Raw genomic sequence first — 26,307 nt, forward strand, 5'->3', positions numbered from 1 at the left:
TCGCTTGATTGTTAAATATGTCGATCGAGAGGAGGTGTGACATTCATTTGTTGTTAATATTCAGTGCTTTATCATTCATAACTAGTGGTGCTCAAAAATGTTATTCATTAGAATTCTAAATTGATTCATAATTTCCCAAAAAATCGTTTTGAAAAACAAAACAATTTTTCTTTCCTTTTTTCAATGAAAATACATTTTTTTAAAGTTTGCGTTCATATTTCGCTGTTTGTGTTGCATTTTTGTTGTGTTTCGCTTGATTGTTAAATATGTTGATCGAGAGGAGGTGTGACATTCATATGTTGTCAATATTCAGTGTTTTATCGTTCATAACTAGTGGTGCACAAAAAAAAATTAGATTCATTACGATTCTAAATTGATTCATAATTTTCAAAAATGTATTTGAAAAACAATACAATTTTTATTTCCTTTTTTCAATGAGAATACATTTTTTTAAAGTTTGCGTTCATATTTCGCTGTTTGTGTTGCATTTTTGTTGTGTTTCGCTTGATTGTTAAATATGTCAATCGAGAGGATGTGTGACATTCAAATGTTGTCAATATTCAGTGTTTTATCGTTCATAACTAGTGGTGCACAAAAACAAAATTAGATTCATTACGATTCTAAGTTGATTCATAATTTTCAAAAATAGGTTTGAAAAACAACCATTTTTCTTTCCTTTTTTTCCAATGAGATTACATTTTTTTTAAGTTAGAGTTCATATTTCGCTGTTTTATTGCATTTTTGTTGTGTTTCGCTTGATTGTTAAATATATCGATCGAGGAGGTGTGACATTCATATGTTGTCAATATTCAGTGTTTTATCCTTCATAACTAGTGATGCTCAAAAATTTGATTCATTACAATTCTAAATTGATTCATAATTTTCAAAAATCGATTTGAAAAACAATAAAAATGGTATTTCCTTTTTTCAATGAGAATACATTTTTGTTAAGTTTGCGTTCATATTTCGCTGTGTTTGTTGCATTTTTGTCGATGGAGAGGAGATGTGACATTCATATGTTGTCAATACTCAGTGTTTTATCGTTCATAACTAGTGGTGCACAAAAAATAATTACATTCATTACGATTCTAAATTGATTTGTAATTTTCAAAAATTGTTTTGAAAAACAAAACAAAATATTCTGTCCTTTTTTCAATGAGAATCAATTTTTTAAGAGTTTGCGATATTATCGACCGAAATTATCGGTATCATTTTTTTTTTTTATTGGTATCGATTTTTTTATTTTTATTAAATCAACATAAAATACACAAGATACACTTACAATTAGTGCACCAACCCAAAAAAACACCCTCCCCCATTTACACTCATTCACACAAAAGGGTTGTTTCTTTCTGTTATTAATATTGTGGTTCCTACATTATATATCAATATATATCAATACAGTCTGCAAGGGATACAGTCCGTAAGCACACATGATTGTGCGTGCTGCTGGTCCACTAATAGTACTAACCTTTAACACTTAATTTTACTCATTTTCATTCATTACTAGTTTCTATGTAACTGTTTTACTTTATTTTTTATTCAAGAAAATGTTTTCAATTTATTTATCTTATTTTATTTTATTTTATTTTTTTAAAAGGACCTTATCTTCACCATACCTGGTTGTCCAAATTAGGCATAATAATGTGTTAATTCCACGACTGTATATATCGGTATCGGTTGATATCGGTATCGCATACTTGCCAACCTTGAGACCTCCGATTTCGGGAGGTGGGGGGGTTGCGGGCGTGGCTAAGAGGGGAGGAGTATATTTACAGCTAGAATTCACCAAGTCAAGTATTTCATATATATATATACAGTATATATATATATATATACAGTATATATATATATATATCAAACTATCTATCCATCAAGAGGGACAGAGACAGCGCACAGTGCATGTGGATCACATGTTACCATGGCGAGAAAACACGGAGAGACTGCCAGTTATCTAGTCTCCACCAGTTGCAGAAAATGTGCCATCAGTACAACTGGACAGTGCTGTTTCAGTTCCATCATCAGGACCATCAGTGAGTCAGACACAAACTAGTCTCATCATTGAACCAGATTCAAGGGCTGCTGAGTTGCCATCATCAGAACCCAGATCACCTACAACAAAAACCTCACCAGTGATCCGCAGGTACCCAGAAAGGTTTCGAGTACCACCAAAAAAACGGAATCTCTGAAGACAGTATAAAAATCTGTGTTAAAGATGTACAAATACTGTTTGTATAATAAGCATGTTATTGTTTACAAATGAGGGTTAAGAGTTCAGTACTAAAAAAAATAAAATAATGTGGCTTAAGTACAGTTTTTTAATTGAGCTGCTGCATTTTTTGGTTGGGTTGTTTTTTCTTTTGAGTAAATTCTACAATTCTAAAAGGGGAGGAATGTATTAGAGTGATCTATGTTTGTCTGTTGCCATCTCCTGGTGAATGTTGGCTATAGCGTACTGGGGTTACTTTTTGGTTGGCCAACGATTTACGTGGTGTTGCGCACCTGACGTCAAGTGTGTGAGTCTGTTCTGAAGTCTACAGTAAAGAGACGTACTTCATCACCTCGCCTGGTTATTGCCTCCAACTCAATATATTACAACAACATTGCTCCATGCAGACCCTCCAGGTCCGCATGGAGCTGGAGGGGGCGTGGCCTCCAGGTCCGCCTGAATTTCGGGAGATTTTCGGGAGAAAATTTGTCCCGGGAGGTTTTCGGGAGAGGCGCTGTATTTCGGGAGTCTCCCGGAAAATCCGGGAGGGTTGGCAAGTATGCGGTATCGGTAATTAAAGAGTTGGATAATATCGGATATCGGCAAAAAGCCATTATCGGACATCCCTAGGGACAACCTTACTTCAAACTATCATTGCTTTTGTTTTCCTACAATCTATTTTACTATGCAGAGCTTCAAACAAAGTCAGCAAAAAGCACAAGGGAAAACAATAAAAATCCAAAGATGACAACATCTGTTGACAAACTTTGATTATTGATAAGTTCCGGTCTTAAGTGAGATTTCCTGGAAGCACACCTGGCTCAGCTGGCTTGTCTCTACATCCAGGAGCCCTCGGATGCCAGGAAGAAATCCCTGTTGCATGGAACCGAAAAAAAGCCAAGCTAGTATGATACGGTGCCAAATACTGTACGACTCACACCGTTGAACCTTCTAAATCGGTCTTTACCCTCGGCAGGCGACAAATAAACATCAGCCCTGACTCATGTTTTAGCACCTCTTTCCGCAAAGTTGAATGGGCTTCACTTGGCTCCCACAGAAATGTGACATAATGGAGTTTAGTGGAATGAGTGTTTATCAGTGGGAGGCATAGATCAGTACATCCTCTGGCTGGCTGCAGTATTATTGAGCCTGGAATTATGACTCAAATGAAGCCATGCGATTAAAAGTGGGCACACAATAGTGTTTGCCTTTGCTCAGGTCATCGGGCCACAGAGCACAACGTTGGCCTATTGTGCCAGAGTGCGCCATTGCTCTCCACCCGCCTTCCCATTCTTGTCTAAGGCACTCTCCATATTCATGCATGAATCCATCAAGCATTCAGTACTGGAGCCAAGCCGAGAGCAAGCATTATCATACATCAGAATTTTAGAATAGAACATTATGAATATTAACCACGCTCACCAGAAACAATGTTTTTTCTTTGCATCTTCTCTTCAACCATATCCATCCATTCTTCAGCCACTTCGGAGATGATCCTTCTCATCTCACACCCTTGACTTGTCAGCCGTCAGATTTCCCCTTTGTCTCTCCTGCTCGCCAGCATCCGCAAACACATACAGTCGTGGTCAAAAGTGTGCATACACTTGTAAAGAACATAATGTCAAAGCTGTCTTGAGTTTCCAATCATTTCTACAACTCTTATTTTTTTGTGACAGAGTGATTGGAACACATACTTGTTGGTCACAAAAATATTCATGAAGTTTGCTTCTTTTATGAATTTATTATAGGTCTACTGAAAATGTGAGGGTCAAAAGTATACATACAGCAATGTTAATATTTGCTTACATGTCCCTTGGCAAGTTTACCTGCAATAAGGTGCTTTTGGTAGCCATCCACAAGCTTCTGCTTGAATTGTTGACCACTCCTCTTGACAAAATTGGTGCAGTTCAGCTAAATGTGTTGGTTTTCTGACATGGACTTGTTTCTTCAGCATTGTCCACACGTTTAAGTCAGGACTTTGGAAAGGCCATTCTAAAACCTTCATTCTAGCCTGAGTTAGCCATTCCTTTACCACTTTTGACGTGTGTTTAGGGCAGGGGTCGGCAACCCGCGGCTCTAGAGCCGCATGCGGCTCTTCAGCGCCGCCCTAGTGGCTCTCTGGAGCTTTTTAAAAAATGTATGAAAAATGGAAAAAGATGAGGGGAAAAAAATATATTTTTTGTTTTAATATGGTTTCTGTAGGAGGACAAACATGACACAAACCTCCCTAATTGTTATAAAGCACACTGTTTATATTAAACATGCTTCACTGACTCAAGTATTTGGCGAGCGCCGTTTTGTCCTACTAATTTTGGCGGTCCTTGAACTCACCGTAGTTTGTTTACATCAGGGGTCGGCAACCCAAAATGTTGAAAGAGCCATATTGGACCAAAAATACAAAAACAAATCTGTCTGGAGCTGCAACAAAATAAAAGCCATATTACATACAGATAGTGTGTCATGAGATATAAATTGAATTGAGATGACTTAAAGGAAACTAAATGAGCTCAAATATAGCTACAAATGAGGCATAATGATGCAATATGTACATATAGCTAGCCTAAATAGCATGTTAGCATCGATTAGCTTGCCGTCATGCAGTGACCAAATATGTCTGATTAGCACTCCACACAAGTCAATAACATCAACAAAACTCACCTTTGTGGATTCATGCACAACCTTAAAAGTTTGGTGGACAAAATGAGACAGAAAAAGATGTGGCATAAAACACGTCCTCGAAAGTCGGAGAAAGTTATACATGTAAACAAACTACGGTGAGTTCAAGGACCGCCAAAATTAGTAGGACAAAACGGCGCTCGCCAAATACTTGAGTCAGTGAAGCATGTTTAATATAAACAGTGTGCTTTGTAACAATTAGGGAGGTTTGTGTCATGTTTGTCCTCCTACAGAAACCATATTAAAACAAAAAATATATAATTTTCACCTAATCTTTTTCCATTTTTCATACATTTTTGAAAAAGCTCCAGAGAGCCACTAGGGCGGCGCTAAAGAGCCGCGGGTTGCCGACCCCTGGTTTACATGTATAACTTTCTCCGACTTTCGAGGACGTGTTTTATGCCACTTCTTTTTCTGTCTCATTTTGTCCACCAAACTTTTAACGTTGTGCATGAATGCACAAAGATGAGTTTTGTTGATGTTATTGACTTGTGTGGAGTGCTAATCAGACATATTTGGTCACTGCATGACTGCAAGCTAATCGATGCTAACATGCTATTTAGGCTAGCTATATGTACATATTGCATCATTATGCCTCATCTGTAGCCAGGCCCGGCCCTAACCAATCTGGCGCCCTAGGCAAAATTTTAGGTGGCGCCCCCCCACATCGGCAGTGAAGTGTATATACTCACAAGAAACCGAATAGCTTTGTCTTTGACCTTTTTTTTTTACTTACAACTATACCTAATATATAAAGGGGTGGAAAGGTGACTATTACCTGCAGGGCAAACATTAGCTAACCAGGAGGCAATAACAATGTAAACAAAAAACACCTGCTTAAAAGATCTAATACAAATGTCCCTGAGGAATGTAAGGTGGGAGTACTGTAATTACCTAACGTTACATTATTATTTTCCATAACAATTTAGCCCCCTCCACAATATTAACCCGACGTTAAAACAGAACTAGCTATTTATTGATTAGCAATTGCCGAATCATGTAACATTAGCTTAATGCTAAAAAGCCAGCTACTATCACATTCTGTAACAGACAAATAATGTCATGTAGGCTAACGTTACCTACATGCTACCTCTGTCTTTTCTCGTTTCTCCTCCTCTTCTTTTCTCTTTTTTCTTCCCTGGGCACCTGACAGTTTTGGCCGTTTTGACATCTTGTGTTGATTTTTTTGATGTGGTGACGTCCAAAAAGAGTCATTATACGGGAAGGGAGGGGGTGCACCATGCGGGGGGGGGGGGGGGGGGGGGGGGGGGGGGGGGGGGCGTAATGTTGTAACAAATAATATTTCTATTAAATAGGCTTTACTTTGCATTTTAATTAACGTGGGATTATTTTTTGTATTTAGAAATAATAGTACCAACTTTTTTTTTCTTTTTTTTTTTCTCCAACATTTGTGGCACTGGCGTGGCGCCCCCTGATGGACGGCGCCCTTAGCATTTGCCTATACGGCCTATGCCACGGGCCGGCCCTGTCTGTAGCTATATTTGAGCTCATTTAGTTTCCTTTAAGTCATCTCAAGTCAATTTATATCTCATGACACACTATCTGTATGTAATATGGCTTTTAATTTGTTGCGGCTCCAGACAGATTTGTTTTTGTATTTTTGGTCCAATATGGCTCTTTCAACATTTTGGGTTGCCGACCCCTGGTTTAGGGTCATTGTCCTGTTGGAACACCAACTGCGCCCAAGACCCAACCTCTGGCCTGATGATTTTAGCTTGTCCTGAATAATTTGGAGGAAATCCTCCTTTTTCATTGTCCCATTTACTCTCTGTAAAGCACCAGTTCCATTGGCAGAAAAACAGGCCCAGAGCATAATACTACCACCACCATGCTTGACGGTAGGAATGATGTTCCTGGGATTAAAGGCCTCACCTTTTCTCCTCCAAACATATTGCTGGGTATTGTGGCCAAACAGCTCCATTTTTGTTTCATCTGACATCACATGGACAAAGACAAGACCTTCTGGAGGAAAGTTCTGTGGACCACGACTGTACATGACTTAAAGGGGAACATTATCACAATTTCAGAATTGTTAAAACCATTAAAAATCAGTTCCCAGTGGCTGATTTTATTTTTCGAAGTTTTTTTCAAAATTTTACCCATCACGCAATATCCCTAAAAAAAGCTTCAAAGTGCCTGATTTTAACCATCGTTATATACACCCGTCTATTTTCCTGTGACGTCACATAGTGAAGCCAACACAAACAAACATGGCGGAAAGAACAGCAAGCTATAGCGACATTAGCTCGGATTCAGACTCGGATTTCAGCGGCTTAAGCGATTCAACAGATTACGCATGTATTGAAACGGATGGTTGTAGTGTGGAGGCAGGTCGCGAAAACGAAATTGAAGAAGAAACTGAAGCTATTGAGCCATATCGGTTTGAACCGTATGCAAGCGAAACCGACGAAAACGACACGACAGCCAGCGACACGGGAGAAAGCGAGGACGAATTCGGCGATCGCCTTCTAACCAACGATTGGTATGTGTTTGTTTGGCATTAAAGGAAACTAACAACTATGAACTAGGTTTACAGCATATGAAATACATTTGGCAACAACATGCACTTTGAGAGTGCAGACAGCCCAATTTTCATCAACTAATATATTCTGTAGACATACCCTCATCCGCTCTCTTTTCCTGAAAGCTGATCTGTCCAGTTTTGGAGTTGATGTCAGCAGGCCAGGGAAGCTAGGGTCGATATTCTTCTCTTGATCATCTTCGGTGGCATAAGGGACGGTGTGAGCCAAGACATCCAGGGGGTTTAGCTCGCTCGTCTGCGAGAACAAACTGCCGCCATTGCTTGCCGTGCTACCGAGGTCTTTTGTCCCTGAATTGCTCACACACTCCGGCAGATTCAATGGGGGTCTGGCGGCAGATTTCTTTGACTTTATCGTTGGAAATGCATCTGCTTTGAGTGTCGCAGGATATCCACACATTCTTGCCATCTCTGTCGTAGCATAGCTTTCGTCGGTAAAGTGTGCGGAACAAACGTCCAATTTCTTGCCACTTTCGCATCTTTGGGCCACTGGTGCAACTTGAATCCGTGACTGTTCGTGTTGTTGCACCCTCCAACAACACACCGACGAGGCACGATGTCTCCAAGGTACGGAAAACAGTCGAAAAAACGGAAAATAACAGAGCTGATTTGACTCGGTGTTTGAGAAAATGGCGGATTGCTTCCCGTTGTGACGTCACGTTGTGATGTCATCGCTCTGAGAGCGAATAATAGAAAGGCGTTTAATTCGCCAAAATTCACCCATTTAGAGTTCGGAAATCGGTTAAAAAAATATATGGTCTTTTTTCTGCAACATCAAGGTATATATTGACACTTACATAGGTCTGGTGATAATGTTCCCCTTTAAGCCATGTACAGTCATGGTCCACAGAAGTTTCCTCCAGAAGGTCTTGTCTTTGTCCATGTGATGTCAGATGAAACAAAAATGGAGCTGTTTGGCCACAATACCCAGCAATATGTTTGGAGGAAAAAAGGTGAGGCCTTTAATCCCAGGAACGCCTTTAATCCCAGGAACACCATTCCTACCGTCAAGCATGGTGGTGGTAGTATTATGCTCTGGGCCTGTTTTGCTGCCAATGGAACTGGTGCTTTACAGAGAGTAAATGGGACAATGAAAAAGGAGGATTACCTCCAAATTCTTCAGGACAAGCTAAAATCATCAGCCCGGAGGTTGGGTCTTGGGCGCAGTTGGGTGTTCCAACAGGACAATGACCCCAAACACACGTCAAAAGTGGTAAAGGAATGGCTAAATCAGGCTAGAATTAAGGTTTCTAGAATGGCCTTCCCAAAGTCCTGACTTAAATGTGTGGACAATGCTGAAGAAACAAGTCCATGTCAGAAAACCAACACATTTAGCTGAACTGCAACAATTTTGTCAAGAGGAGTGGTCAACAATTCAACCAGAAGCTTGGAACTGGTGCTTTACAGAGAGTAAATGGGACAATGAAAAAGGAGGATTACCTCCAAATTCTTCAGGACAAGCTAAAATCATCAGCCCGGAGGTTGGGTCTTGCATACCTGCCAACTTTTGAAATCAGAAAAACCTAGTAGCCAGGGTCCAGGGGCCGCAGGCCCCGGTAGGTCCAGGACAAAGTCCTGGTGGGGGGTTCACCCCCCGACGCAAAATGATTATTAGCATTCAGACAGGTTAAAATGTTGCTAAAACCATCACTTTTCTATCAGTCACAGTGACTTTTCAAAAGAAAAATATTACAGCAAAATACTGCAGCATTATCGGCAGCAAAGCAAACCAAATTCTGCCAAGGAATTTCGTTTGAGTCTATTTCTTCCGCAAGTATTTTGTAAATGTTTTCGCCTGTGGAAGCCGTATTGCATTCCCTCAAAGACAGAAGTACTGACAATACTTTTCCAATGTCGTCATCGAAATATCGAACACAAATGGGGTACAGTTTTACATCGTCATAATCGGTGCTGCCGTCAGTCGACATGCTAAATGGTTCCGTCCTCATGACATCGGCGATACTTTTTGAGGATTCTGTTCCAAGTCACTGAATAATGTTTGATGTTTTGGTTCGACCACATCCATATTTTTTGGCGATTTTCGAGTCGGGAAACATTTTCCGAAATAACTGTCCCATGTGATCAGCCAGTGCAATTGGAAGTCCATGCTCAATTATTGCCTCCGTAAATAAAACTTCGGCATTTATCACATCCAAAGAATCTGTTTGGGCGACGAAAAACGTTGAAAGTTTTCCACTTGTATCGCTAGCAACGGCATTAGACTTGTGTTTTTTTGTCCCAACGTGGTCTTTTACATCGCTAATTCCTCCGTGTCCGATCGAAAAATCTTGTCTACACAAGGTGCAATTCGCGTAGTTTTCACCCTTTTTGGAACGGATAATTATTCCCGGATAGGCTTTTGAATATTCTTCACGGAATGACTGCAGTTTTCTTTTCGGTTTAAGACTCGTTTGCGATTTTTCTCCGGCTGATTCCATGATGATCATGGAATCAGCCGGATCGTTCGCTCGTTTGGAAACAATGGCAACTGGTGCCTCGTGCTTGGCAGCGGTGCTATAAATAGCCTCGCGCATGGCATTTGGAATGGCTCGATAGGAAGTTACGGGAAGCAGTGTCGATTGTCATTGTTGTTACGCGATTTCGTGAATAAAACTTAAAAAAAATTGTTTTTTTTTAATTAATGAAAAAACATATTTTTTATCACTGCAACCGTAACCCGGAATAGGTTGATGAAAACCGTACTAATTACGGGAAAACCGGAGTAGTTGGCAGGTATGGTCTTGGGCGCAGTTGTGTGTTCCAACAGGACAATGACCCTAAACACACGTCAAAAGTGGTAAAGGAATGGCTAAATCAGGCTAGAATGAAGGTTTTAGAATGGCCTTCCCAAAGTCCTGACTTAAACGTGTGGACAATGCTGAAGAAACAAGTCAGAAAACCAACAAACTTGCCAAGGGACATGTAAGCAAATATTAACATTGCTGTATGTATACTTTTGACCCAGCACATTTGCTCACATTTCCAGTAGACCCATAATAAATTCATAAAAGAAGCAAACTTCATGAATGTTTTTTGTGACCAACAAGTATGTGCTCCCATCACTCTATCACAGAAAAAAAGAGAGTTGTAGAAATGATTGTAAACTCAAGACAGCCATGACATTATGTTCTTTACAATTTATGCAAACTTTTGACCACAACTATATATGGGGGAGAAAAAAACTCTAAATTCCCAAGTGCATGCTCTGTGTGAAGTTGGAGTCTATGAACAGACAACCACATTTCTACGACGGGCTCCCCCTAGAGGCCACACAGTATATGCATGAGAGTGGAAGAGCTGGTGAAAGACCGAGATGAAGTGTTTGTTCTTTGTGTGCTATGTGCACTGCGTTTGAGAAAATGGTTCAACCATAGAATACAAAAGCGTTTCAAACTACATTTAGAGCTATTCGTCTTGTCGAATAAGAAGTGCGGTTTAAAGCCTCGTACATTCTCCGTGTAATCACTTAGTCAGTCAACTGGTAATCCCCACCGGGGGATACAGGACATAAAGGATAATGTAGAAATCCCTCTTTGGAACATGCATGGTAGTGAAATGGCTTTCAACCACTCTGAAGAGCCTTTTTTAAAACCCTCACAGAGCCCATTTAAAGACACGCGTCCACCGAGAATTCAGCTCAGTTCAGTATGGTTCTTTGTTTAAAATTCTATTCATAAAAGTTGCGTGCGCTCCTTTGTTGAGGCACTGACTACGGTCTAGGTTGGTCAACAGGGAATCCAATGGGACTATGACAAACACGGAATGTGACTTCCTACAACAAAGTGTGTCTATTGAGAAAAAACAATGTTGGTTTGCTTTATTGTGGTGCTGGAAGGATGTGTCCCCTTCTTGATTTGATCAAGAGTATCATTTAGTAGACCCAATTGCTGAAGCTTGGCCAACACATGTCTGCAGCTTTAAATATAGCCTGCGGCGTACCCCCAGGGATCAATACTGGGACCCAAATTGTCCAATCTCTACCCAAACGACATTTGTAAAAAGGACTTAAAGAGGAACATTATCACAATTTCAGAAGGGTTAAAACCATCAAAAATCAGTTCCCAGTGGCTTATTTTATTTTTCGAAGTTTTTTTCAAAATTTTACCCATCACGCAATATCCCTAAAAAAAGCTTCAAAGTGCCTGATTTTAACCATCGTTAACAGGCACTGCCTTTAACGTCCGCTTTTCATCCATTCTAACATCGTTCAGACCCAGTCACAAGATATGTGCGGCTTCTGTGCGCACACACACGAGTGAATGCAACGCATACTTCATCAACAGCGATACAGGTTACACTGAGGGTGCCAGTATAAAAAACTTTAACACTGTTAGAAATATACACCACACTGTGAATCCACACCAAACAAGAATGTCAAACACATTTCGGGAGAACATCTGCACCGTAACACAACATAAACACAACAGAACAAATACCCAGAAGCCTTTGCAGCACTAACTCTTCCGGGACGCTACAAAATACACCCCCGCTACCACCAAACCCCCCCCCCCCCCACACACACACCTTGTAGCGTCCCGGAGGGGCGCTGAAGTTTGGAAGACTGGCAAGTATTAGAATTAGAATATAATCGGCGGGCCAGCTTTAGTTTTGATTTGATATTGCCTCAAGGGCCAAGTGAAACCTACTCAGTGGCCTAGTGGTTAGAGTGTCCGCCCTGAGATCGGTAGGTTGTGAGTTCAAACCCCGGCCGAGTCATACCAAAGACTATAAAAATGGGACCCATTACCTCCCTGCTTGGCACTCAGCATCAAGGGTTGGAATTGGGGGTTAAATCACCAAAATGATTCCCGGGCGCGGCCACCGCTGCTGCCCACTGCTCCCCTCACCTCCCAGGGGGTGATCAAGGGTGATGGGTCAAATGCAGAGAATATTCTCGCCACACCTAGTGTGTGTGTGACAATCATTGGTACTTTAACTTTTTAACTTTTAAATTACACGGCGGGCCAAATTTGGCCCGCTGGCCAGAGTTTGACACCCATGAAGTAGACTGTCGACCAAATTTTACTGTAAAATAGAGTTTTTTATTTAAATTTTTTTTACAACTTTTTAAGAAAAAACAGTACCACTGTTTTTTTGGTTGCCAGAATTTTTGCGTTAAATTTGCATTGGCTTTTACTACATTATATTGTTCATGGAAAAACAGTATAAGTTATTTTGTTATTCTGGCAACTTAGCTGCCAGTTTTTCTACCGTACAAACAAATGTACCGTCTTTCCATTTACAGTAATACACCAATAAAAACAACAACCGTAGATTTTACAGTCAAAAACTGGCGGCTCAGTCAACGGCATTTTAACGCAAAAAAAAGAGTAGTAGTTTTTTTCATTTTACAGTAATAAGCTGTAAAGAACAACGTAAAATGTATTGTCATTTTTATGAATTTGATGGGTAGTAAAGTTAAATATTTTTATTTAGACAAAAACATGTTTGGAAAGTATGATAATATACTGTAATATTTGTTGCAATACTGGATACTTTTGTCCCGTGGAAAACCGTCCTACCAAAGCTCTAATAACTAAAGTTCCTTGGGTGAATAATGTAGACTCACTACACCGGTATGTTTTAGCGCTTTCATGGCGAGTTTACTGACACATATAAGTAAGAACTTTACACTACTTTATATCAAAAATGACAACAGTGGAGGATAACAAGAAGATAGAGAAAAGGAAGAAGCTTATTGACTACGGAGTCGGCACAGACTACAAAGGCGGAAACGCGCAAATTTTAAGCTAAACATGCTTCACTACACACCGTCACAATGTAAACAAACGCCATGGGTGGATCTACACCTGACATCCACTGTAATGATACCAAGTACAGGAGCGTATCTAGTCGATACTACTATGATTACATCGATATTTTTTGGCATCACAACATCTTCTTTCGTTTTTAAAAAAATGTATATTATGTTTATAAACACATGTCCCTGGACACATGAGGACTTTGAATATGACCAATGTATGATCCTGTAACTATTTGGTATCGGATTGATACCCAAATGAGTGGTATCATCCAAAACTAATGTAAAGTATCCAAAAAACAGAAGAATAAGTGATTATTACATTTTAACAGAAGTGTAGATAGAACATGTTAAAAGAGAAAGTAAGCAGATATTAACAGTAAATGAACAAGTAGATTAAAAATAAATTTTTACAGTTTGTCCCTCATAATGTTGACAAAATAATAAGTGTATAAATGACACAATATGTTACTGCATACGTCAGCAGACTAATTAGGAGTCTTTGTTTGTTTACTTACTACTAAAAGACAAGTTGTCTAGTATGTTCACTATTTTATTTAAGAACAAACTTGAAATAATAAACATATGTTTAATGTACCCTAAGACTTTTTGTTAAAATAAAGCCAATAATGCAATTGTTTGTGGTCCCCTTTATTTAGAAAAGTATCGAAAAGTATCGAAATACATTTTGGTACCGGTACCAAAATATTGGTATCGGGATAACACTACTCCGAACTGTTATTTTTTTACATTTACAAGGGGGAACAAAATTTACAACACACATTTTACTCAGTGGCCTAGTGGTTAGAGTGTCCGCCCTGAGATGGGTAGGTCGTGAGTTCAAACCCCGGCCGAGTCATACCAAAGACTATAAAAATGGGAGCCATTACATCCCTGCTTGGCACTCAGCATCAAGGGTTAGAATTTGGGGGTTAAATCACCAAAAATGATTCCCGGGCGCGGCACCGCTGCTGCTCACTGCTCCCCAAACCTCCCAGGGGGTGATCAAAGGGGATGGGTCAAATGCAGAGGACAGATTTCACCACACCTAGTGCGTGTGTGACAATCATTGGTACTTTAACTTTATTTTCTTGTATCTGGAACATTCCACTGCCAGCAAATTCAGCAAATTATATGAATCACAACTAATTGATAACTATTTATTATGTGAACTTTATTGATTTGTTGGTGTTACGGATTGAGAACAGGACGTAAACACGTGGTAGCAGTTGCTTTGGAATGGAAAAGGGTTAGGGCAGGGGTCGGCAACCCGCGGCTCCGGAGCCGCATGCGGCTCTTTGATCACTCTGATGCGGCTCAGCAGCTTACTTGCTGAACCCCCCAATTTTCCCGTGAGACTTCCGGATTTCAGTGCCTCTCGCAGAAAACTCCCGGGATTATTATTCACCGATGTTCACCCTTACGGCTATAATAAGGGCGTGCCATGATGGTACAACATTTGGCGCCCTCTACAATCTGCATTAACAGTGTGCCAGCCCAACACTTGTTATACAATATACATCTTCTGCTTGCACACGTACGTGACAGCAAGGCATACTTGGTCAACAGCCACACAGGTTACACTGACGGTGGTCATATAAAACAACTTTAACACTCTTACTAATAATGCGCCACACTTTGAACCAAAACCAAACAAGAATGACAAACACATTTCGGGAGAACATCTGCACCGTAACACAACATAAACACAACAGAACAAACACCCAGAATCCCATGCAGCCCTGACTCTTCCGGGCTACATTATACACCCCTGCTACCACCAAACCCCACCCCCACCCGAACCCTGCTCCCTCACACATCAACCCCCACCCCCCCCCCCCCCCCCCACCCCCACCCCCCCTCTCTGTGCGTAGGTTGAGGTGGGCGGGGTTTGGTAGCGGGGGGGGGGGGGGGGGGTGTATAATGTATCCCGGAAAAGTTAGGGCTGCATGGGATTCTGGGTATTTGTCCTGTTGTGTTTATGTTGTGTTACGGTGCAGATGTTCTCCCGAAATTTCTTTGTCATTCTTGTTTGGTGTGGGTTCACAGTGTGGCGCATTATTAGTAAGAGTGTTAAAGGTTTTTTTTTTTATACCGCCACCGTCAGTGTGACCTGTGTGGTTGTTGAACAAGTATGCATTGTTGTTATCTACGTGAGCAAGCGGAAGCCCCATACAAAGGGTGGTTGATCAGGCACGCTGGCTGTAGTGGGTGCTATATGCTGCACCATCACGGTGCGCATGACGCTGAGCCATTCATTTAAAACCCGCGTGCTGCACCAGCTTTCAAATTCCACATAAAGGTGTGGGCAGCGTGTCTGAGACCCCTGGTTTGTACAAAGCAAATAAAAAACTTTGTATACAGTGTTATTTCATTTAAAATTTCGAAAAAATTTTGCGGCTCCCATTGTTTTCTATAATTTGTGAAACTGGTCAAAAAGGCTCTTTGACTGGTAAAGGTTGCCGACCCCTGGGTTAGGGTGAATAAGCTCGACTTCTTCCGACTCCTTTTCAGGCATGATGTTGAATATGAAAGTGTAAATAAACATGTGATGTATCACGTTGCAACTGTTGAAACTAAGCCAATGCACTACCAGAAGCATACATGCTTTGAGGCATTTGTGTGCCTGTGTTTCTGCAACAAATCTGTGGGATATCACTCACAGCTCCCCTGGGAGGGTCCATGACCCTGACCGTGGACCATCTGACCAGGCCTATTTGAAGGAACCTCTCAACACACACAAACCTAAGCGCGTATATGAGCCACAAAGTGAACGAGTGCAAGGGGACTGTATTCATTTCCCAAATTCCGTCTTCTAAGAGGGAACTCATGTTTGTTTTCTTTGTTTGTCCGAGCCCCCGACGTGACCTCCAGCCGGGCCCTCGTTTACTCACTCTCTCGGCTGCCCTCAGGGTAGGAGGTGGTCTTGGCAGAAGGGATGTGAGCTGGTTATTGTTTTTGCTTTTAATAGCCTGTGAAGCTTCTGCAAAGGGAGACCTATCGCGTGGGGATCAGAGAGGCCCGGGTTAACCTCACTGAACTGATATCCTGATCTAATACTGAATGATATGTTAAAAGTAGGGATGCACGATATTACCGGCGGCCGATAATTAACGACAGATAATGCCAGTCATGACGTTGCATCCATAGTTCCGATAATGAGAATCCAACTGATGAAATGAGACGATAATAATAAAGGCTTATCATCCTGGCGCGGCAGTCACCAGCCTGGGCTTTCATTAGCATGTCAGTAGAAGACATTTCACTCCTAGTTTGCAGAACATCATCTGCATAAAATATACATGAAGGGTGTGCGGCCCGGTATCAATCGATTGATCTGAAAACAGCCTACAACGCACCATATCCTGTAAATGGGCGTGACCTGCATATTAACGAAGCTATAGCTACATTATTATTTAACGCTGACCAACACAGCACCTTGCTCCTTACAACACAATGCGATAGGACAACAATGTGACTGATAAAGAAGAACAATCAAGAGAAGTTACAGTAATGCTTGAGTTATCATCAATGTGGTCCACAGAACTTTTCTCCAGAAGGTCTTTTGATGTCAGATGAAACAAAAATGGAGCTGTTTGGCCACAATACCCAGCAATATGTTTGGAGGAGAAAAGGTGAGGCCTTTAATCCCAGGAACACCATTCCTACCATCAAGCATGGTGGTGGTAGTATTATGCTCTGGGCCTGTTTTGCTGCCAATGGAACTGGTGCTTTACAGAGAGTAAATGGAGGATTACCCCCAAATTGTTCAGGACAAGCTAAAATCATCAGCCCGGAGGTTGGGTCTTGGGCGTTGGGTGTTCCAACAGGACAATGACCCCAAACACACGTCAAAAGTGGTAAAGGAATGGCTAAATCCGGCTAGATTGAAGGTTTTAGAATGGCCTTCCCAAAGTCCTGACTTAAACATGTGGACAATGCTGAAGAAACAAGTCCATGTCAGAAAAACCAACACATTTAGCTGAACTGCACCAATTTTGTCAAGAGGAGTGGTCAAATATTCAAGCAGAAGCTTGTGGATGGCTACCAAAAGCGCCTTATTGCAGGTAAACTTGCCAAGGGACATGTAAGCAAATATTAACATTGCTGTATGTATACTTTTGACCCAGCACATTTTCAGTAGACCCATAATAAATTCATAAAAAAACTATGTGCTCCAATCACTCTATCACAAAAAAATAAGAGTTGTAGAAATGATTGGAAACTCAAGACAGCCATGACATTATGTTATCTACAAGTGTATGTCAACTTTTGACCACCACTGTATCAGAATCAGAATCAGAATCAGCTTTATTGTCATTACGCAAGGTAACGAGATTGAGGCCATTCCATACAGTGCGATGTGTGCATGCTAGAAAAACAATGTGCAGATATATAAAAATTTAAAAAATGTAGAAGTGCAATGAATATGGTGTGAAATGAATATATACATGAAAAAACAAAACAAAAACAGGGTGGTTGGTGGAATGGGTTATTGCACTGAAGAGAAGGCAGTTATGAGGGACAATGGGGCAGTCCGTTCAGGATGGTTATGGCCCTGGGGAAGAAGCTGTTCTTTAGCCTGTTTGTTTTGGTTTTAATGCACCTGTAGCGCTTCCCAGAGGGCAGCAGGTGGAACAGGTCAGAGCCAGGGTGGGTGCTGTCCTTGATGATGGCACTGGCTCTGTTGAGGCAGCGGGAGGTGTAGATGTCCGTCAGAGAGGGGAGAGGGCGGCCGATGATTTTCTGAGCCGTCTTGACCACTCTTTGCAGCCTCTCCCTGTCTGCTGCAGTGCAGCTGCCGTACCATACCGTAATACAGTAGGTCAGCAGGCTCTCGATGGACGAGCGGTAGAAGGTCAGCAGCAGGTCAGGCTTCAGGTTGTACTTCCCGAGGACTCTAAGGAAGTGTAGCCGCTGCTGAGCCTTCTTGATGATTGATGTGGTGTTGACTGTCCAGGAGAAGTCATTAGAGATGTGGACTCCAAGGTACCTGAAGGTGTGGACCCTCTCTACACGCTCGCCGTTGATGTAGAGGGGGGAAGGGTCGGTGCTGCTCCTCCTGAAGTCGACGATGATCTCTCTGGTCTTGCTGGTGTTGAGAGCGAGGTTGTTCTCCGAAGACCAGGCCGTCAGCTTCAGGACCTCCTCTCTGTAGGCAGCCTCGTCACCCCTGGAGATGAGCCCGACCACTGTGGTATCGTCGGCGAACTTGACGGTAAGGTTGTCACTGTGGGCCGGACTGCAGTCATGGGTGTAAAGGCAGTAGAGGAGGGGGCTCAGCACACAGCCCTGTGGGGAGCCGATGCTCAGCGTGCGGGAGGATGAGAGGTGCGGGCCAAGTCTCACATTCTGGGGTCGGTCCGTTAGGAAGTCCCTTATCCAGGCGTTTGTGAGAGGGGGGAGGCCAAGAGTGTCCAGTTTATTGCAGAGTCTGTCCGGGATTATTGTATTGAAGGCAGAGCTATGGTCCACAGAGAGCATCCGGACGTAGCTCTGCTGCTGCTCCAGGTGGTTCAGAGCAGAGTGGAGAGCAACAGCGATGGCGTCCTCTGTGGACCTGTTCGCCCGGTATGCGAACTGGTGGGGGTCGAAGTCTGGAGGGATATGGTCCTTGATGTGCTGGAGAACAAGTCGCTCGAAGCACTTCATGATTACCGGAGTGAGGGCCACTGGTCGGTAATCATTCAGGCTGGTGATGGGAGACTTCTTCGGCACCGGGATTATTGTAGATGACTTCAGGCAGGATGGGATGACTGCCTGAGCCAGGGAGAGGTTGAAGATCCTGGTGAGGGGGGGAGCGAGCTGGTGGGCGCACGTCCTGAGCACCTTTCCAGGTACTCCGTCTGGTCCGGTAGCCTTCCTGGGGTTCATAGCCAGGAGCACTCGTCTGACACTGTGCTCCTGTACAGTGAGTGGAGTGGCGCCGGAGCCCGGTGGGGGCGGGGGCAGGGCTGGAGAAGATGAGTGTCGCTGGGGGGTTTCGAAACGGGCAAAGAAACAGTTAAGCTCCTCTGCCAGTGTCGCACTCTGATCCGCAGTTGTCATATTGCAGCCTCTGAAGTTCGTGATGTCATGAATGCCCCGCCACACCTCCCGTGAGTTTTTGCTGGACAGATGGGACTCTATGCACCTCCTGTGGTCCGCCTTTGCTTTTTTAATCCCTCTCTTCAGGTCGGCTCTAGCAACACTGTACAGTGCCCTGTCCCCTGACCTGAAGGCTGCGTCGCGGGCCCTGAGGAGTGTGCGGACCTGGCTGGTCATCCAGGGTTTCTTGTTGGGGTAAACCCGGATGGTTTTTTCCACAGTCACATTCCCGATGCAGAACTTTATGTAGTCCAGCACCGTTCCTGTGGCTGTCTCCAGCTCCTGTTGTTGGAAGAGGTCCCAGTCTGTGTGTTGGAAGCAGTCCTGAAGTTTGGGGAGTGCATCGTCAGGCCAGGTCATAACAGTCTTTGTGATAGGCCTGGCCTGGCGTGGCGTCTGATGGGGGTGTAGGTAGGAGAGAGCAGGAGGGAAAGATGGTCTGACTGTCCAAGCTGGGGGAGGGGTGTAGCTCTGTACGCGTGCTTTATGTTGGTATACACGTGGTCCAGGGTGTTCTTGCCCCTTGTAGAACACTTCACGTGCTGGTAGAACTTAGGGAGTACAGTCTTCAGATTGGCCTTATTAAAATCCCCTGCTATGATATGAACACCGTCGGGGTGGGCCCGCTGCTGTTCGTTGACGGTATATAGGCGAAATTAATGAATCCCCATTGTTAGCCACCTCTTACTAGCAGTTGTTCACTCTTTAGAACACACAGAAAAGAGAACGTCGTGTGCTTTTGTCTCACATAAGAATTGGAGAAAATGTCTTCCAAAAAAAAGTGCAGTTCCCCTTTAAAGTGAGGCAGAATAAATCAATCCTGCATCATAATCACCGCGGTGTGCCTCTTCCCGTGTAATTATAAGTGGGAACAAATGGGTCTAATGGCGAGACGATTAGGATACAAATGCATCTCCTGTCTCTTCATTTACGCCGTTTAGAAACATTAGGAAAGAATTATGCTTCATTTGAAATGTGATGTAAACGGGCGCAGTGTGCTGCAGAGCAGCAATTAGTGCAACTCACAGTGGAGAGAAGTGGACTCGTGCTCCGAAGACGACGACTTTGGACGGATTATGACGCGAGGATGCCGGCTTTAATCCGTCCGGTCACCACTCCAAGATGTCTGGGCGTCGCAAAATGCAAAAAAAGTTGTGATTTAAAGAGCAAAAGGGAGCATGAGGGGACAGAAGGGAGCAACAGAGAAGAATTACCACACAGCAAAAAGTTAATTGCCAATTCATCTCCATTCGCCTATTTGGTTCATCCTTTTATACTTCATCAAATATTGAGTATTTTCCAACCTACTTTTTTTTCATTTGGAGTCCTTTCATGAGCTGTTTGAAAACCTTTGAGACGTATTATTGTTATTAAATCTCTGCGCTTTCATGAACACGTCATACTAAAATGTTTGGTATATATTAGAGTTGTACGGTACTAGTATAGTACCGCGATACTAATGAATCATATTCGGTACTATACCGCCTTGAAAAAGTACCCGTCCACCGTTCCCCCGCCCCCTTGTCGTCGTCATTGCTGGTTGTACGAGCAGAGGAGCATGTTCGGCAGCGCACAATCACAGAGTACTTACAAGCAGACACAGTGTGGAGACAGAAACGGGAGAATGCACGTATTTTGGCTTAAATAGTAAAGATAAAGGTGAAGTTATAACACTGAAACGCCCAGTGTTTTAGCTACTTCTAAATCACTAATCCTTGTCTCCATGGTGACGAATAAAGTAAGTTTCTTACAAGTAGCATTATCACTGCAGGACGAGGAATAGCTAAACATGCTTCACTACACACCGTAGGAGGATACAATAGCTCACCGGCGTCACAATGTAAACAAACGCCATGGGTGGATCTACACCTGACATCCACTGTAATGATACCAAGTACAGGAAGGTATCTAGTCGATGCTACGATGATTACATCGATATTTTTACGCATTACAAAATTTTCTTTCGTTTTTTTTAAATGTATATTATGTTTATAAACTCCCTGGACACATGAGGACTTTGAATATGACCAATGTATGATCCTGGAACTACTTGGTATCGGATTGATACCTAAATGTGTGGTATCATCCAAAACTAATGTAAAGTATCAAACAACAGAAGAATAAGTGATTATTACATTTTAACAGAAGTGTAGATAGAACATGGTGAAATGGAAAGTAAGCAAATATTAACAGTAAATGAACAAGTGGATTAATAATTCATTTTCTACAGCTTGTCCTATATAATGTGTACAAAATAATAGGTGTATAAATGACACAATATGTTGCTGCATACGTCAGCAGACTAATTAGGAGTCTTTGTTTGTTTACTTACTACTAAAAGACAAGTTGTCTAGTATGTTCACTATTTTCTTTAAGCACAAACTTGCAATAATAAACATCCGTTTAGTGTACCCTAAGACTTTTTGTTAAAATAAAGCCAATAATGACATTTTTGTTGGGTCCCCTTTATTTAGAAAAGTACTGAAATGTATTGAAATACATTTTGGTACCAGTACCAAAATATTGGTATTGGGACAACACTACTAATATATATATATATATATATATATATATATATATATATATATATACACACACATATATATATATACGATAATGGCTTTTTTGCCAATATTCGACATTCCGATATTGTCCAACTCTTAATTACCGATACCGATATATACAGTCGTGGAATTAATCCATCCATCCATTTTCTACCGCTTATTCCCTTTTGGGGTCGCGGGGGGCGCTGGAGCCTATCTCAGCTACAATCGGGCGGAAGGCGGGGTACACCCTGGACAAGTCGCCACCTCATCGCAGGGCCAACACAGATAGACAGACAACATTCACACTCACATCCACACACTAGGGCCAATTTAGTGTTGCCAATCAACCTATCCCCAGGTGCATGTCTTTGGAGGTGGGAGGAAGCCGGAGTACCCGGAGGGAACCCACACAGTCACGGGGAGAACATGCAAACTCCACACAGAAAGATCCCGAGGCCGGGATTGAACTCACGACTACTCAGGACCTTCGTATTGTGAGGCAGACGCACTAACCCCTCTTCCACCGTGCTGGAATTAACACATTATTATGCCTCATTTTGTTGTGATGCCCCGCTGGATGCATTAAACAATGTAACAAGGTTTTCCAAAATAAATCAACTCAAGTTATGGAAAAAAATGCCAACATGGCACTGCATATTTATTATTGAAGTCACAAAGTGCTTTTTTTTTTTTACATGACTCAAAACAGCAGCTTGGAATTTGGTACATGCTCTCCCTGAGAGAGCACGAGTAGGTTGAGGTGGGCGGGGTTGGGGGGGGCGGGGTTGAGTTGGAGGCTGGGGGGGTAGGGGGTAGCGAGGGGTGTATATTGTAGCGTCCCGGAAGAGTTAGTGCTGCAAGGGGTTCCGGGTATTTGTTCTGTTGTGTTTATGTTGTGCTACGGTGCGGATGTTCTCCCCAGATGTGTTTGTCATTCTTGTTTGGTGTGGGTTCACAGTGTGGCGCGTATTTGTAACAGTGTTAAAGTTGTTTATACGGCCACCCTCAGTGTGACCTGTATGGCTGTTGACCAAGTATGCGTTGCATTCACTTGTGTGTGCGAAAAGCCGTAGATATTATGTGATTGGGCCGGCACGCAAAGGCAGTGCCTTTAAGGTTTATTGGCGCTCTGTACTTCTCCCTACGTCCGTGTACACAGCGGCCTTTTAAAAAGTCATACATTTTACTTTTTGAAACCGATACCAATAATTTCCGATATTACATTTTAAAGCATTTACCGGCCGATATTATCGGACATCTCTAATATATATATATATTTGTTTGCTTTTTTCAGCTGGAGAACTTCATCCAGGAGAACGTTCGCTCCGGCGTGGAGGAAATGAAAAGAGCGGCGGTGCACACTCACACCGCCGCCATGCTGGAGATGGGAAGCAACCTCCTCAGTCAGTCGGCAGAGCAAACTCGCAAACTGACCGACGTTGAGACTCAGGTGCCATTTATTCCTTTGCGGACACGCAAATATCTGAATTGCTTTGCTTCTTTTTTTGGGGGGTTTCAACTGTAACCTCAAAGTACAGTAAAGTTCAAGTTAAAGTACCAATGATTGTCACACACACACACTAGGTGTGGCCAAATTATTCTCTGCATTTGACCCATCACCCTTGATCACACCCTGGGAGGTTTTTTTTGGTGATTCAACCCCCAATTCCAACCCTTGATGCTGAGTGCCAAGCAGGGAGGTAATGGCTCCCATTTTTATAGTCTTTGGTATAGGGATGATACTCGATGATATTCGAAAGAAAAGAACCGAGTCCTCGGACTCGAATCCCTTTTTGAGAACTGATACCCGTTATCGAGACCACTATAGTAAAGAAAAAGAGTTTTTTTTTATTTATTCGAATCCCTGGGAATGAATCCTGTCCCACAAAAAATGCCCCGTAGGACAACACAAGAAATGACGTCACGTAGCTCAGTCATTAGGCGCAGATAGGGAAAGCAGGAAAAACAATGGACCGGAAAAAGCACTCCAAGGTGTAATAAAGTTCAAAACAAAAGGTATAATCCAATGAATAACTTTACTGAGAGATTTGAGCAGGGTACAAACACATGACCAACACTTTTACGACCAAGCGGAAACATAGCAACCAGGCTATGTTGCTAAAATGTCGCAACGTTCTTAAAGCAACCGCAGCACATACATATATATACAACATATCTCCCTTTTTTAACTTTTCTTTTTCTTTCCTTGTAAACAAAACAAAATCACACTGTATATGTGTTGTCTGTCTAATTATAAATAATGCAGACGAGGCGTGTCGGCTGAGTTCTTGACGTTTACTTTCACAGCGTGCTCATAACCTCATTCTTAGCTGCCGGCGTGGCGACATGCAACAACACTTTTCAGGGCTACCGCGCATGCTCGTCACTCCCGTTGCATGCTGGGTAGTGTAGTTGTTATATTCCCTAGCTCAGGGGTCGGCAACCTTTACCAGTCAAAGAGCCATTTTGACCAATTTCGCAAATTATAGAAAAAAATGGGAGCCGCAAAATTTTATTGAAATTTTAAATGAAATAACACTGCATACAAAGTTTTCTTTTTGCTTTGTGCTATGTATAAACCAGGGGTCTCAGACACGCTGCCCACACCTTGAAATGGAATTTGAAAGCTGGTGCGGCACGCGGGTTTTAAATGAATGGCGCTTGTCAGCGTCATGCATGCCGTGATGGTAGAGCATAAAGCATCCACTACAATCAGCTTGACTGATCAGCCACACGTTGTATGGTGTTTCCGCCTGGTGGTAGCAGGGGTGTATAATTTAGCCCGGAAGAGTCAGGGCTGCATGGGATTCTGGGTATTTGTTCTGTTGTGTTTATGTTGTGTTAAAGTGCAGATGTTCTCCCGAAATGTGTTTGTCATTCTTGTTTGGTTTTGGTTCAAAGTGTGGCGCATTATTAGTAAGAGTGTTAAAGTTGTTTTATATGGTCACCGTCAGTGTAACCTGTGTGGCTGTTGACCAAGTATGCCTTGCTGTCACGTACGTGTGCAAGCTGAAGATGTATATTGTATAACAAATGTTGGGCTGGCACGCTGTTAATACAGATTGTAGAGAGCTCCAGCAAGTAAGCTGCTGAGCCGCATCAGAGTGATCAAAGAGCCGCATGCGGCTCCGGAGCCGCAGGTTGCCGACCCCTGCCCTAACTCATAACATCACATCTTTCCCCCTATAAAGAAATAATGTTAACTCAATAAAGTGTATTTCTTTTTTTAGCTTTAACTTTTCATTTTTTAGCATTGTAACCACATTTGCAAACAACTTTTCTCTTCATAGAATTTTCTTTCAATAAAGAAATAAAGTGCAAAAATGTCAAAGCATCATAACAAACAGTTATGTCAAATAGCAGCAGAATTGCACTTCTTGGAGAGCTGTATTATTTTCAGTTTTGAGCCCAAGGGACTGATTTTATTTAACATTATATTATTATTTATATACCAGTGACGTGCGGGGCCTCACCTGCCATCATGGAAAGGAAAAAAATGTAAAAAGAAAAAAAATTAATTAAATTGTTATATGTATCCAGTGATTATACTATAAAGTTATTTTCCATTTAACTTCACCAGTTTTAGATTATTTTTATTCAAAATCGCTGAATTGTCCCATTTGCCGTTCAAATACTGAGAAGAGACGGTGCGGTGATCAGCAGCCAGTTGAGGCACGTCACTCAGTGCCTCAACATGGATTGCGGACTCGGCTAATTGCTGGCCTGCTGTGCAGTGAGACCGTATTGCTAAATGAATTATATTATACATTTCCATAGTTTAGTTAGCTGAGGTATATAATGTACAGTGTATTTTGTCAACAACTGTATGTGTGTAAAGTATTTCTTGTGCTAAACAATCATAAAACTGCTGCGAAGACGCACTGTGTGAGGCTCGCAGTAATCCCGCCTCCTGGTGCCGGTTAATGCACCCCCGCCGCAGAATGCACCCCCCGACGGGAGCGCCAAAGCCCACACCCAAACCCTCCACGTGCAAGACCGAATCCACCAAAAAAAAAGTCACTTAACAAGAAGCCAAAAAGCGCAAAAACAACAATGCTCGCGCCGGGGGAGCCGTGAACGACTGCAGGGACACAACATTAGGTACACCTGCAGACTGCAGAACGGATTTCATATTTCATTCATTCACAACTCCTCCAACACGAACACCACTGTTCCCGCACTTATAAGTAAAGGTAAGACCATAATAAAGTTTTTTTAATTAAATGTGCTTTTTTGTGTGCTACAGTTTGTATGTGTAAAGTTAAAGTTAAGTTAAAGTAGCAAAGATTGTCACACACACACTAGGTGTGGTGAAATTTGTCCTCTGCATTTGACCCATCCCTTGATTACCCCCGGGGAGGTGAGGGGAGCAGTGGGCAGCAGCGGCGCCACGCCCGGGAATCATTTTTGGTGATTTAACCCCCAATTCCAAGCCTTGATGCTGAGTGCCAAGCAGGGAAGAATGCTG

General features: G+C 42.4%; 2 protein-coding genes across 2 annotated transcripts in view; one reads left to right on the forward strand and one right to left on the reverse strand.

Moving 5' to 3' along the window:
* col9a2 (procollagen, type IX, alpha 2) overlaps nt 1–26,307 on the reverse strand; it is a 188,495-nt gene that overhangs the window by 142,041 nt on the left and 20,147 nt on the right. The gene's annotated exons all lie outside the window — the stretch shown is intronic.
* angpt2b (angiopoietin 2b) overlaps nt 1–26,307 on the forward strand; it is a 74,198-nt gene that overhangs the window by 1,434 nt on the left and 46,457 nt on the right. Inside the window, exon 2 of the mRNA XM_061982447.2 lies at nt 23,134–23,289. Coding sequence (XP_061838431.2) covers nt 23,134–23,289 — 156 coding nt within the window. The remainder of the gene's footprint in view (nt 1–23,133; nt 23,290–26,307) is intronic.

This window comes from Nerophis lumbriciformis, linkage group LG21 (assembly GCF_033978685.3).
Source record: "Nerophis lumbriciformis linkage group LG21, RoL_Nlum_v2.1, whole genome shotgun sequence".
NCBI classification, from domain to species: Eukaryota; Metazoa; Chordata; class Actinopteri; order Syngnathiformes; family Syngnathidae; genus Nerophis; species Nerophis lumbriciformis.